Raw genomic sequence first — 15,633 nt, 5'->3', positions numbered from 1 at the left:
TTACATATATGTCCTCCATTATTTTGTCGAGATTCATCTCCTAATAAATCGTACGATTCTCAAAGTCATCTACTTAGTGGCAAATCCAAAAAAAATCTTCGTCGGAAACCTAGTGATTAGTTATATGCATGTAAAGTTTAGTGAAATTGGGTGATTATGCCAAAATTTTCTAAAATCCACATGAAATCTAAAGCAACAAGAAATTTCACATTATGACGTTGAGATTATTAACCTATTGTCCGACTTTTACTTCACATCAATATTAAAATCATACTTAACGTAACAAAGTGTATGTTTTCCATGTTAATTGTTTAACTGTTTTTGATGTTATCTTAATCAATTGTTTTCATGTTTTTTTAATAAATTTCGAGAATCTTTTTTTATCTTCCAGCATCATACACCATTTGATAATGTCCTAAAATTTCATGTTAGAGTACAATACTCAAGGAGAAACAAATTACTTGATAAAGTTCGAGGACCACGACCAAACCACAATGCATACAAGCACATTATTACGCCAATTTGACATATTTTTTTGGTTTCATTCGTACTAAAAAATATTTTCCAATAACGTATAACATTTCGAAACATAGTTCTTATACATTAAATTAAAGATATAATAATATATTTGATGCTTTTTTTCCTTTTACTTTAAAAGCACAAACAATATATTAAACGTCATTTCCATTAGCAAAAGCTTAGCATGTCGAATTTAAAAAGATAGTTCGAAATTAAACGGGATAAACAATTTAATATTTTCTTATACTCAAACATTGGAGTAATCTATACTCATGTTTAATGAATAAGAGCACGCATATCGGCCCTTTCAAGGTCCTTTTAAATGTATTTGTCTCTTGCAAACATAACAAAATATTTATTGTTCTTTATTTTGATAACAAATTTGATAAATCTTGATTTTCATAGCATTTTCAGGTTATCTTGTTCTAATGATGGGAGGGAGAAATGGTGTTGTTTGCTGTCCAAGGATGTGAGGTATATAGTTGAGGATGTGTAGATGTTCAAAAAAACGTGTTATTCTTACGACTATCAGTTATGGTCTATTTTGGATCCTTTGAAAGACTAGAAATGACAGGATTTTCAATAAACATTTCAAACTTGTTTCTCTGGTCACGGATGAAATCATTTCGACTGTTTTCCTTTGGTTGAAGCATAAGGGTAATTTGGGGAATTGTATTTGGGATATATGGCATAGTTCTCCTTTTGACTGTCTATAGATCGTTTTTGTTCTTGTTTCTTATAATTTTTTCCCATCTAGTTGCTTGCTAGGCACAGGTTGTTTTCTTTTTCTTATTTATATATTGGTCGTTTCAAAAAAAAAACCACTTATTATATAAAGTAAAGGTCATTAATTTATATTTTATTAAATTTTCAACTAAATTTTATATTTTAAATGAGTTGATATAAATATAATTATGTAAGTTTGGCATATTTTTAAATGTACATATATTAAAAATCAGTAAAAAAATAAAGGAAAAACTATAATAAAGTCATTATATATTGGCATCATAATCGATTTACTTATAATAATAATAATAATAATAATAATAATAATTAAAAATAAATAGATTTATTTAATATAAATAGTTTTTTTAAGTTCATGTGGTATTGTGCAATTTCCTAAAGTCAATTTCAAAGAGATATTTCAACTTTGGGGTAGGATTTGTTATTAGACCCAACTGTAGGGACCGAATCGGTCAAAGTTGAAAATCTTGTTGTCTTCTTTCTTCAGAAGTGTAACTTCCCAAAAATCAAAATAACAATTTTCATTTTTAAATCAAGAGAAATCATTGTTTTCGAACAAACCCCAAATCAAAACCAGACGTCTACAGAACATTGTTCTCAAAAGTAGAAATCATATATCAGAGTGTCCCAAATCAGTATCATCAAAACCAAGAGGATGTGTATGATCATGCGTTTGCTTTCCCACAGTCATCTGAAGTACCTGAAACATAAAACTAAAACTATAAATCAAGGCTTAGTGAGTTCCCCCAAAGTACCACCACACAACATATAACAACATGTATATTGGTTCTATAACTAATAGACCGGATTACCCCTGAGTCCACAATATGAATTTCGCTTACCTTCTGGCCCACAATTCAGGTATGGCTTACTCCTAAGCCCACAACATAAGTCTAGATTACCTCATGTGCCCACATCTTATGTCTGGCTTGTTCCACGGTATGTTGGCTTCCGCACGAAGCAAAATTGCCTCAACCCAACCATACAATGTCAATATATATAGGTCAAATAACATATATCCACTAATCATAAAAATAAAGTAGATATACAGATCTCTACAACATAGCAACACCCTATATACCATAATACATAATCTAGTGGACCGATATTGGTGTCTTCGACCCAACAAGTACAGTGAGGAAAACCCACCTCTCAGTCTGAACAGATAGTTTAATATGACACTGCTCCGAATATCATCTCTATAAGTCGCCTATACATCGGATGGTAACCAAACTCAAACATAACTCAAAATACACCTAGGTCAAACTTGATCAAAATATGGTCAAGGTCAAAAGTCAAAAAGTCTGTCGAGTTACTCAGCTGAGTAGGGCCAGCGTACTCAGCTTGTACGCTTGGCGTACTCAAGATCCAGAATCGGGGCTTCCATCACATACGCGTGGTGTACGCCCATGTATGCCCGGCGTACGCTGGATGAATGCTTTCCTTCTTTTTAAGGGATTATTGCATTAAGTCTCTTCGACCAAAAACAAATTTAGTCCCAAAATAATATCTTAAGTCATAAAGTTTCCAACTTTATAACTTTGCATGGCTAGGAAGTGCTCAAAACCAAATCCCTAACTTCTTAACTTATTAAGACATTATAACCCATGCATAAAAGGAAACTAATTAATGACCAAGATTACATTTTTATGAATTTAGACACTCGACAACGTCTAAAATGACAACCCATTTGGGTCTAGAGCATGTCATACTCAAGAACACCATAGCTTGGGGACAAAAAGCACATAATAACATCATACATGCTAGTTATAACAAAATAAGCATCAAGGTATAAACTTTCTACCTTTTGGAGATGAAGAAGAGTGCAAAACTTCCAAATCCAAGGTTGCTCCAAGCTTCCAAGATGTTATCCTTTCCTTCTCCTTACTCTATGAACACCAAAACACACATTAATTGCTCAAGGATGCTCAAAAATGGATTATGGTTAGCAAGGGTTGAATATGTGGTTGGAGGCTGATGAATGAATGGAGCCTTGAGAGTTAAGAATGTATAAATAGTGCACAAACCCTAAATATTAGGGTTTTGGTCCAGACTACGTACGCCCAACGTGCGCTTGGCTACTCCCGGTGTATGCAAGCAAGCCACATTTTCTCATTAAAGTGCCATGTGACTATTTTTGCAAACATTTCTCACATCAATGGTTAAATGTGTAAATACGTGATTATCCGGATGTTACAAGAAGAAAGCATACACAACTCCTTGTTTTTTTCACCAACCCTAAATAATACCCAAAACCTCATACTCTCTCTCTCTCTCTCATCGGTTCATTTGTGTCGAGTTGCCGAGCCAAGCTCGGGCCGGTGTTCGCCGATAGATCCTTGTCGAGACCACTCCGAGAAGCCTAAGATTCAAAGTATCCAAAATCCTTCTTATTACCTCATTCCACGAGCAGTGATAACGTTCTCAATGCCCTTGTTCTAAACGTCCCCAGATAATCATCAATTTATAGGACTCTAAATGATCAGTAATTATGATGTTCCCGGAAAAACTATGAATTTAATCATTTTATTCAAATAATAATCAAGAAAAACAAACCTATAAAAGGATAACAACACTTACAATCTTCAAATTCAATGCATCATCTTTATCAATTTGTTTCCCAAAAACCCAACTTTTCCAAATTCACTTTACATTCTAATCTAAGTTACCACAAAAGAGGAAACAAAAAACATGAGCATTACAAAACTAAATTAGACCTATATTAATTCATGTAATTTTAGTCTAACCTACTCCACCTCAGAATATGAGAACCTAATAAGTTTGGTGTCATCCTTTATTGAGTAAGTAACGACAACAGAAACAATACATCATCAAATAGAGATTTTGTTTTGTAATCCAGATCATATTAAAAACTCCTAATTAGACAAGAGAAAGGAGATTAGAGAATAAAGATGACACTACATAGATGAGATAGATCAAATTCAAACCCTAATTAGACAAGAGAAGGCAAAATAAGATAACAAAGACGACAACATAGAGGGCAAGTTTTTTTTTTTTTTTTTGATAATATTGTTTTTTAATCGTTTTTATGGTGTAATGCTAGGGCTCGAAGCCTAGAAAAGTTATCAATTGGCCCGGGTGGCTTCAAAACCCAAAACTAGCTATTATGCATGTGAGTCTTTGTTTTGTTGCCTAGCTTCTTGCTAGCTTTTTTATAATATCTGTGATTTGAAAAAAAAAAAAAAAAAAAAAAAAAAAAAAAAAAAAAAGGCGACAATACGGAGACGAGATAATACATGAGCATCGTCGATGGGAGGTGGAGGGGTAACCGACGTGAATGACAGAGTAAGGATGAACAATTAATATCAAATATCCATCTCATGTTGATATCATACCGGAATCGGTACCGAATTTAAACATATGAGACGATACTCGGTACTCTAAAATCATGAAATTCGGATTCGATGTTGTTAGTACCGGCGCTAGTACAAAAAACTGGTATCATTCCCGTTACCAGTACTACTAGTAATGTTAATTTGGTTCGGTACTTAGAATTGACTTTTGATCAAATTTGATTTTTAAGAAATTGAAAACAACATTTGTTCCGTATCACACTCATCCCTATTAAAAAAGAGGTGTCTGTTATGAATTGCAACCGAGGAGCGCCGAGGGCGCAGTCCATGGTAGGGAGGTATAAAAACGAGAGGCATGAAAAAGAAATAGGGCAAAAAGGTGTCAAAAGACCATTTTATATATCGTTTTCTAAAAAGAAAAAAAAAACAAAAAACAGCTAAATGAAACTCTCATCGGAGATATTGCAAACTAATATGATATATTTAAAAGACAAGTGTCATTAAGTTGATTCGAGATATTGCAAAAGTAATATGATATACTGAAAAGACAAGTCTCATTAAGTTGATATGAATGACCTTACATATAAAATCAAAAAAATAATAAAATATAAGATTCAAGATAACCCCCACAAATACAATCCATATGATCCGTACCATCGTAAGATGTTACTTAATGCATCCAGCCTATCTATTTGCAATTCACACATAGCCATTCAATTAATGGAACTTCTATAAATTATGCATTATAAGTTGTACATCACCTTAGATTCAAAGGAAATATAATAGAAAAAAAATACAATCTACATGACTTTACAAGTATACACGTTTCCAATTACTACTACAAATGCATAAATAAAATAAAGAAAAAGCCAAAGCCATTGGTCAACCATCAAGAAGAAATCCCAATGACCGAGACCCCTTCCTCCTGTTCCTCCCGGATTCCTTCAACAACTCCGCCAGCCACCGCTTCTCGTTGTCAACCTCCGGATCCGCCGTCCCAAGCTTCTCCTCTCTCATCCCAACAACATATTCCAATATATCAATTGCATCATCCCACCTATGTATAATATTGTTATAAACTTATAATAGTAATACAAAATGTTTCAAAATAATATTTTTCACGTTTAATAAAATAAAATAAAAAAAACTAAAATACCTTCCAATTGCATCATAAGTCCCAGCAAGATTACTATAAACCCCAAGCGTAACAATATGCTGAGGTCCATACTCCCTCTCCAAAATCCCTCTCGCTTCTTCAAAATATTCAGCCGCTTCTTCAAACGACTGAATCTGTACAGATGCAAGTCCCATTTGATTCAACACAAAACCAAAAAGACCTGATTTCTTCTCCCCTGCATTTCGATACTTCTGAATCGCAATCTTGAAATAATGATACGACTCCTCATAACTCCCCATCATATAACACAAAACCCCAATCTGTGCTTCGACCCCAGCCACAATACTCAGCTGACCCGGACCTGACCCGTATACTTTCAATGCTTTTTTGAGCAACTCCAAAGCCCGGTCAAGCTCGTTCATTGACTCGTAAATCCCCGATACTTCAATAAGCCCGTTCGCGATTTCTTCATTTCGGTTCTTTTTCTTAATCGGTTTATAAATACGTAACGCGTGTTCACAGTACGTTTTCGACTCCCGGAATTTCCCGATTTTGTTGTAGAGATCCGCCAACCGGACGTAAACCGAACCTACCGAAGGGTTTTTCTCGCCTTTTGTCACCTTAAAAGCATTCAACGCTGTCTGATAGGAAAATATTGCGTCGTCGTAACGCGCTAACGATAAATACGCATCGCCAATGCAGACATCGATGGTTGCCACATCAGCGTCGTGTCCGTCTGCTGACATGGACATACGGGCCAGAACGTAGTGTTCAAGGGCGATTTCGTAATCGCCCTTCGAATCACAGATCAGGCCCATCAATCTGCGGTCGGCTGCTTCTTGTAAAGAAGTAGCCGTCCCGTTTCTTCCGTGTATTTGTAAAGCCATTTCACATAGCTTTTTGGCTTCGTCGAATTGTAAAGCTTGGATATGGGCTTCTGCCACGTACCTACATGTTTCCCCAAATCTGGCATCGTGTCCCCCCAAAACGTGTTTTTGAATCTCTAAACCTGCTGTGTAACAGAGAATCGAGGTGTCCATTTTTCCTTGCATCGCGTATGTATCTCCTAATTGCATACACCCTGCAAATTTTGCTAATGAATGCTTTTGGCCTTCGTTCATGTTTGTCATCTCGATTGATCGTTCGACAATCGGAATCGCTTCATCGAATTCCCCTAAAATAGAGTATAACGCTGCTACGATGTGTAAACACATGACGAGTTCTAGATCTGGTTTTTCCGATTGGATGCTTTCAAACGTTTTCATCGCACGTACAGCGAAATCGAGCGCCTTTCTTGGATCATCACCGGTGGACATTGATTCACGAGCTTGTTTCAGTAAATAAGGCGCGAGGTATTTCGGTTCTTCGTTTTTCTTCATACTCGATTTCAACCCTAGTTTCTTACTAGAAGTATTAGATTTCGTTTTCGAAATCGGTTTCGGAATTTTCGCCGGAGATGAAGGTTTAACAACCGGAGATTGATTCGGCTGATTCGTTTTCTTGTTATCATCATCTGTTACGGATTCCGATTGTTCTTTCTCCTCAGTTTTTACTCCGATGTTTGAAAAATCACCTCGAGCAAGGAACCGTAGTTCGGAATCAATTCGTGATTCCTGACTGTAAGATATGTAACTCGAAGAAGATTGATCGGAGCTTTCCATTTCACATATGTTTTTATAGAGTTGCTCCATAGAGTTTCCGGCGATTTCAATGCTTAAATCGATTGAATCAGTGTCGGGAGTGTGTGTGCTTAACGGGCTTCTTGGTGAGATACGCGCGAACTGTTCTTTGTGTGGTACGTAGTGTGCGTTTTCATTGCTCGAACTTGGGTCTGGTTTCTTCATTGCAAGTTTCTTCGGCATTTTCGTTTCTTGAACCTATAAAAGCAAGAAAAAAACAGAAAACTAAACTTAGAATGTAATCATGTTGTTTAGAATATTTTGGAAAAAGTGTTTTAAATTGATTTCTACATTTTCAAGAATAAGAATCAGATAATCATCATATGACTAATGTGTAATTTATCTCGATGTTCAATCGTGCATGTGTGGTTTAAAAGTGATATGTGATAGTTGCCAAATCATATGTTGCAACAAAATTATATCACAGAATTTAAAGAGGAAAAAACCCAACATATCACATCATTCGAAGAAATCAAAACCAAAATATGATAAAAGGTAAATAACAAAATTTATTGCTTTATATATTTTATAAAACATAAAATTTATGAACAATCGCTAATCAACGAACGAAACTCAAGAGCATTCACCAATCAAAAGCCCAGAAATATTAACGCTTAATTTGTCAAAATGCAAGACCAGTTACCACTCATCCCAAATTTTCCAAAACAAGGTTCAACTGCTGATAATATATTGAAAAATCAAGCACGTTGGTCAATGAACGACATCAAAATTCAAAAACTCAGAAATTATTAACACGTAATTCATCAAAATGTAACAATTAACGAAAAAAAAAAACAGAGGATGAAACGCATGAAGAAAACACAAGTTAGATTCAAATTCATAACATAACAGAATACAAAGGGAATTCAATTGGTGACATACCGTAATAATTCAAGTAAATGAAGAATCTAATCTCTTGTGTAGGTAAGTTTCCTGGGGACAAACCAATGAAAACGGAAGAATAATGGCGGGATTTGTGAAGAACCAGAATCCTTTTAGATGTTGTGAATAAATTTAGGACGAGAGATGAGAATATATTTGAAATTGAAGAAGTAGAAGAAGAAGAAGAAGAAGATGGTGATTACATAAATGGTGGTTGAAGAAGGAATGCATAAATTAAATGAAGTTTTGAATAAGGTTGATGTATGTATGAATTAAAACCGAAGATAGGAACAGATTGAACAGATACGAGTCAATGTCAACGAAAATGGGGCAGGAGAGAGAGAGAGAGAGAGGGCGGTGGAATGTTAGAAGCCAGAAGAAGGGCGCTTGTTTATCTCCCTCTCGGCAACCGCAGCTTGAGGCCGTTTTATTTTATTTAAGAGTAAATCACACTAAGTTACAAAAATAGTCCCTTTAGTTTGTCAGAATAATATGTTTAGTACAATCTTTGAAAAGTTGATAGAAAAATCCTGTAGTTTTGATAAATTACATTGCTGGTCCCTGTGTGAAAGGTTATACACCCTAAGTCTGTTACATTACATCGTGTGCCCCTCAGTGGAAGGGAATTTCATTTTTTTTTTCCCTTTCTTTATTTTCTACCAATGACTTTAAAAGACTCTAGGTTGTATTTATTTTGATAATATTTCTTCCCTAAACATACCTAAATTAGGTAAAACTCATCCTTTTGATTGATTTCTTCCTTAACTAATAAAATGGTATTTTGTAAATGTACAAAATCAACCATCATAGTCACTTACAGCATGCGATGAGCATTGGTTTGAATGATGACAGTAGTTTTAGTGATTAGATAGTTGTTTATAAACTTGTAATAGATAAAATGTAATTGACATTTGATGATTAAATAAATGAGTTTTATTGTAACGATCTAAAATTTTCAAATAATTTTTTCCGTTATTAACAAACCAAACAATCCCATAAAATGTGAAGTAACATTAACTACTGTTTTCAAAATTCATGACATTAACATTTTATTCAAAATATCAGAGTGTTCCATCAAAACAAATGTCGAAGAGTGCACGTCGCGCCATTAAGCCTTGCCATTTCCCTTAGGCTCAGATGTACCTGAAACAAATCAACAAATTGTAAGCTAATGCTGAGTGAGTTCCCCAGAACCTACCCCACACACAATCAACATAAACACATGTCATATTAGCTATGAAAGCTACATATACCACATAAGTCATGCATACAAACATATAAAGATGTCGTGAGTTCCTCCTAAGGCCTTACTCCATGATGTCATGCGCTCCCCTACATGGTCTTACACCTAAGTGGCATGGGCTCCTCCCATGGTCTTTAGCTAGAAAGTGATGGGATCCTCCACATGGTCTTACATCCAAGTGACATGGGCTCCTCCCATGGTCTTTACTTGAAAATCCATGGGCTCCCCCACATGGTCTTACATCCAAGTGTCACGAGCTCCTCCCATGGTCTTCCATACAAGTATCACATATATATCTAGCATAACACTAAGCATAACTAACTATCATACCACATATCTCTACCACATATCACAAAATGGGGCGACCTTGGTGCCCTAGACCCATTGGTATGGTGAGGAGACTCACCTCTATCTCATGAATCCAAAAGATGCTCTTTTTACAGTCTGTGATCTCCCGTGCTAAACAGTAATACCATTAACCCAGGTTAAGGTCGAACATAATCTAAATTAAAGGACCAAAACCCCAATTCCTTTCATAATGGCCCAAAAAGTTTTCCTTTGCTAATGGGACCAAAATCCATGTCCAAAATCATTAATGGGCCTCATGGCCCAATAAAGCTCAACCATAGTATCCATGGCCAAAAATAGATAAGTTGGCCTACTAACTCCAAAAACGTGACCAAGCCTAATGACTAATTAAGGCCCAAAAGCTTACAAGCCCAAACAAGTCTGTGTCCATCTGATGTGCGTACGCCTTGCGTACTACCCTGGTACGCACAGCGTACTGAGTCCCTGATCCGTACGCGTTGCGTACTCTAAGTTACACCCAACTTACAAATAGATTGAGCACATTTTCCATTAAGTACTTAATACTCGATCTTCTAACGTCCAAACTTTAGATTTGATTTCATTAAGACGTCCTAAGTCATAAAGTTGGCAACTTTATGCCTTTGCAAGTCCCATGTGTTCCCAACAACCCACTAAGACCTTTCCAAGAGTCTTATTCCATGCATGAGGTCAAAACACCCATCAAGACTCTATTTTTATGCTATGAGTGGACCAAAGGACTTCAGATCTATCCTCCCTAAGCTCTAGAGTTGCTCAAACTCTCAAGAGGTGGTTCAAGAACACAAAAAGGGACTAAGGAGAAAACCCTAGCTCTAGAAATGGAAGTGATAACCAAGGTGAAAGCTTTTTACCTCCTTAAGCTTCCTAGACTGCTTAAAATGTAAGATCCAGAAGCTTCTCTTCGTTTAAGCTTGTTTCCTCTTCTTCTTTGTAGCTAACACACAAGAAGGATAGTGTTTAAACACTCAAAAGCTCAAGAACACACTCTCTAATGATTTTAGGGTTTTTAGGGATGTTTGAAGGTGAAGGAGGTTGGCTAGGGTGAAGCTCAAATGAGATAAGGATGCTTATATAGGTCTAAAGTCCGAAAATTAGGGTTTGAACATCCATCATGTAGGCCCAACATACGTGCTGCCCCTCCACGTTCATTCATACATGGTACGCTAAGCGTACCCATGAAGTACACCCAACGTACTTAAAGGACTTATAATGCAATATTTAAAATTTCAAGGGCTTCAAAGGTAATGCCTGATTTGGAGTGTTACATTTGTTTATGAGTAAAGTTTACTATCTTGTGTCAACTGTTTACTATTGTTTCACTTTTTCATATTTTACTTATAGAATAATAAGATTGTTCAAATTATCTATAGTCAATTATACATTGGGAATAAGTTATGAGGTTAGACTATCATGAATTGCTTTGTATATTTTCTAAGTGTTTAGACATAGCAAAAGTTTCGTGCAACGTTCATGAATGCTCTTGAAATAAGATTTGAGTATTGGATTAAACCCACGCTCATTTGAATCACTTCATGGAATTTATCACGAGTGATTATGAGACGATAATATCATATAAACTTTCAACCGAGATATATGAGTTGTTGTTTACAAGTTGGTTGTGCATTGATAATGCGTAAATGAATCAGTAACTTGATGTTGTACAACGTGTTGTTGTGTACAATTTAATGAGTAAATGGTACAAGCATGTAAGTTAAAGTTTATCTGTTCCTTATATCTTAAGAGGGTAAAAGCGATATCTTGGGCCCATCGATGATTTTGTGTTGACTTGTGTGTCGGGCCCGGTCAGGACTGAATTGATGTGTTCAATTAAGTTCTATGTCAAACAAATTAGAAGTCGGGAAACAAACTGATGGACATTGAGAATGATTATGTTCCATGTCCTTGTCCACACGATATCTTGCAGAATGGAGGGTTATATGATCCCTTATCTAAAGGACGCATCTTTGACTAGGTCAGAGATCGACAATGGCTTTTGAGAGCTACGATTGCTAATCAGATTTTGAAGTTGTACTTGCATTTATAGTTATTAGACTTATCCATGTGAGAGACTGTTGGATTAGGTGTCTAAGCCTATAACTATAATTGGGTATGTACTTGACCCGATAGTAGCATCGTTCTTTTGGGTTTCATTCACCATAGCAATTTGATGGGATGAATTATGGAGAAAGAGTTTAATTATGATTTATTAATATATTATAAAAATAATATATTAATTGAGGAATCATATTATTTAATTAGTATTGATCAGAAATTAATTTGGTGATCAAAAGAGACTGATTAAATTACGGAGACTGATATTGCAATTATATGATAGTTACAAGTTGGGCTTATGGATCCCTAAGAAGGGATGGATGAAATTCTATGTGTAGCCCATATATATTTCGTCCAAAGGGGGCTTCTGGAAGGATCTAATGGGTTGCTAAAGGCTTAAGCAGAGAATTAGAGTTTCAAACAGAAACCCTAGCAGCTCAACTATATACGGAACCCCTAGGATCCCTAAAATCGGCCACTGCATCCTAAGAGGAAACCCTAGCCGATTTTAGAGCCTTCTCACCTCTCTCATATTCTTCCAATTGCTACTAGGTGTTTATGACTCACTAGAGGTGCAACAATTGAGGCACTAAGCTCTTGAAGGTCAATATCTACAAGCTATAAGGAAAATGTATTCTTCCAACTATGTTTTATGTTGTAAATCTCGAAAATTGTATGCTAGTTAGGGTTATGCTTTGGATGATTATAATTGCATGTATAACTTGAGAAAAACCTAGATCCACAACATTAGGGTTTCATGTACACCATAGGAATGATGTTTTGATTAAAACCCATCAATTCTAATTCTACTGGAACATCTATAAGGTAATGAATAGTCAATTGGTTCAACTAGAATTTCTTCCTCAGGTTGAGCCATAGCATTTTCAGTGGATCCTTCATCGTTTGATTCTTGAATTTCTTCAATATCAATTGTACTCTCATTGTCCTCTTGGCATATAAGCTCTCTCTCTCACGAAAGTCTCCCCTTCGTGCTACAAAAACCACATTGTCACTAGGTCTGTAGAACAAATATCCAAAGGACTTGTGTGGGTAGCCGATGAAAATACATCTCTCACTTTGAGGTTTAAGCTTGTTGTGAGTCTCTCATCTAACAAAAGCTTTACAACCCCAAAACTTGATATGTGCTAACGAGGGAACCTTCCTTATCGACATCTCGTTAGGTGTTTTGACAACCTTCTTTGTAGGGACAATATTAAGAATGTGGTCGACAGTCTCTAAATCATGCCCGCAAAATGAGATTAGAAGTTAATATCGACTCATCATGGAACGAACCATGTCTAACAAGGTTCAATTACGTCTCGCAGCTACACCATTAAGTTGTGGTGTCCTAGGAGGTGTCAGTTATGAAACTATTCAACATTCCTTGAGGTAGTAATGGAATTCGATACTAAGGTACTCACCACATCTATCAGATCTGAGCGTCTTGATCTTCCTACCCAATTGATTCTCGACTTCTTTTTTGATCTCTTTGAACTTTTTAAAGGTTCCTGATTTATGCTTGATTAAGTAGACATAGCCATATCTACTATAATTATCAGTAAAAGTCACATAGAATCGATTTTCATCCCTTGTGCACACATCTGTGTGTATGAGATCCAACAATCCTTCACCTCTTTCACAAGAACCAGTGAATGGTGATTTTTTCATCTTTCCAAGTAAAAAAGACTCGCACGTATCATCCAACCTGTAGCACCTGGTTTCCGGTATGTGAATTTTATTTAAGCATTGCCCTATTTTAGCCTTGGACTCGGCGAGTCATAAGGTCCTACTCGCCGAGTAGGGACGAGACTCAGGACACGTTTAAGTGGGCGACTCGGCGAGTCCATATCTTGGACTCGGCGAGTCACCGCTGCTGGATGAAACCCTAAGTTTCAAGGGTTTGCACCCTATTTAAACCCTCATTCCGCCCCAACTCGTCCCCATTCACCCCCAGAACTCCCCCAACATCGTTTTCCCTTATTTCCTTGAGAGGTTGAAGTGTTCTTGGTGTGTTCTTGAAGGTTTTGAGGAGAAAGAGGAGTAGATCAAGAAGAGGAGAAGGAGATCAGTCATCCTTGTGTCATTTCAACATTTTCCTTGAGGTATATCTCGTTTTCCCCTATTTCTATGCTTAGGATTTCATTTGGGACACTCTTGAGCAATTCTTCAAGCTTGTTTGTGCTTAATGTTTCGTAATAAGCGGATTAACCTTTAGATCTAGGCAAGATTGAGCTCCAGGAGCTCAGATCTGTGAGCTTTATTGCCCCATGTGGCTTGTTCATCCTAGATCTACCCTTTTGAGGCATTTTGCACCCTAAAATCCACATTAGTGAATATCCACACGTAAAGTTGGAAACTTTACGTGTGATTTGGGTCCTAGAAGTCCAGATCTATGAATGGCATGGACTGAAATCGAGTAAATATGTGTTTTTGGTGGATGCATGGCGACGACTCGGCGAGTCGTATAGGTGACTCGGCGAGTCTGGTCGCGAGTCACCGATTTGGTCCCTTCATGATGTGTCGAGTTGAGCCGTGAGTCACAGGGGGTGACTCGGTGAGTTGGGAGCTGAACTCACCCATGTTAGGACTCGGCGAGTCAATGCCCTGACTCGGCGAGTCCAAGGCAATCTTCATAGATCAAGAACAGACTCGGCGAGTTGTTCATACAACTCGGCGAGTCTTAGCATAAAGTGTTCTTCGGATGAAGATGAACTCGACGAGTTGTTCATACAACTCGGCGAGTAGGATGAAGGAGTTGAATGACAGTTAGAAGGTGAACTCGTCGAGTTGCTGTGTTTCCACTGCAACCAGAGGGGCCACAAGAAGGCCAATTGCCCCATGTTGACAGTTTCGGCGCTAGTGAAGGCGCCAGCTCCAGCGACCCTGCGGATCACGGATGGCCGTCAGGGCAAGGCAGAGGCTCCGGTGGTGAGGAGTCGGGCATTTCAGTTGACTGCCGAGGAGGCACGCGCCGCGCCCGATGTGGTGACGGGTATGATTCCTTCCTTCTATCTTTTATTTTACGTTGTTATGATATTGATATGTGCTTCGTGTGTATACATGTGTATTAGGATCGTTCCATGTGAACGACATCCCAGTTCAGGTATTGTTCGACTCGGGTGCATCCCGATCGTTCGTTTCTCTTGCCCTTAGCAAGAGATTTCATGAGACTTCAGGCGAGCTAGATTGCCCGTTAGAGGTAGAGATTGCTGACGATCGATCGGTGCGAGCATCGATGGTGTTTCGAGATTGTGTTCTGCGACTGTTTGAGGAGCGTTACCTGGTAGACTTGGTTCCCATTCCATTGCGTGGGAACAAGGTGATTATTGGTATGGATTGGTTGAGCCCTAATGGGGCAGTGATAGATTGCGTACAGCAGCTAGTGCGAGTCAGGACCCCAAGCGGGGGAGAGTTAGTGATTCATGGAGAGCGGCCGCAGTGTGGACCCACTGTATGTTCAGCAGCGAGGGCTAGGCTACCTTCAGTAGGGATGCGTGGGTTATGTCGCGTATGTGATGGATACCCGGGAGGCGGGTAAGGCGACCGTGAGCGAGGTCCCGGTGGTTCGAGATTTTGCTGATGTTTTCTCGGAGGAACTACCTGGGATACCTCCGGAGCGACAGGTGGAGTTCAGGATTGACCTCATTCCCGGTGCGGCTCCGATAGCTAAAGCACCATATCGGCTGGCTCCTACCAAGATGCAGGAGTTGTCTACGCAGCTGCAGGAGCTGCTGG

General features: G+C 37.7%; 1 protein-coding gene across 2 annotated transcripts; it reads right to left on the bottom strand.

The window, feature by feature from the left end:
- Positions 1 to 5,161: 5,161 nt before the first annotated feature.
- Positions 5,162 to 8,649, bottom strand: LOC145044163 (protein KINESIN LIGHT CHAIN-RELATED 2-like). 2 transcript variants are annotated; one of them, XM_078992998.1, is made up of 3 exons: positions 8,256 to 8,649; positions 5,734 to 7,571; positions 5,162 to 5,634 (listed from the first exon to the last, which is right to left on the bottom strand). In XM_078992998.1, exons 2-3 carry the CDS (start codon positions 7,554 to 7,556, stop codon positions 5,460 to 5,462), a joined length of 1,998 nt encoding a protein of 665 aa, XP_078849124.1. In that variant the 5' UTR covers positions 7,557 to 7,571; positions 8,256 to 8,649; the 3' UTR covers positions 5,162 to 5,459. The 2 variants fall into 2 exon arrangements, with proteins under 2 accessions (XP_078849124.1, XP_078849125.1); XM_078992999.1 differs by lacking the exon at positions 8,256 to 8,649 and adding an exon at positions 7,665 to 7,763.
- Between the last annotated feature and the right edge of the window lie 6,984 nt (positions 8,650 to 15,633).

Source organism: Lactuca saligna, chromosome 4, assembly GCF_052625555.1.
Source record: "Lactuca saligna cultivar CGN05327 chromosome 4, ASM5262555v1, whole genome shotgun sequence".
In the NCBI taxonomy this organism is placed as follows: Eukaryota; Viridiplantae; Streptophyta; class Magnoliopsida; order Asterales; family Asteraceae; genus Lactuca; species Lactuca saligna.
This window is presented reverse-complemented; position numbering and strand designations above follow the sequence as displayed.

What these genes read in the sequence shown, in the direction of transcription:
- LOC145044163 (XM_078992998.1), bottom strand. Translation starts at nt 7,556, where the DNA reads ATGCCGAAGAAACTTGCAATGAAGAAACCAGACCCAAGTTCGAGCAAT. An exon ending in ACTTATGATGCAATTGGAAG is followed by an intron (nt 5,635 to 5,733) that starts GTATTTTAGTTT and finishes TATTATACATAG; the next exon opens with GTGGGATGATGCAATTGATA.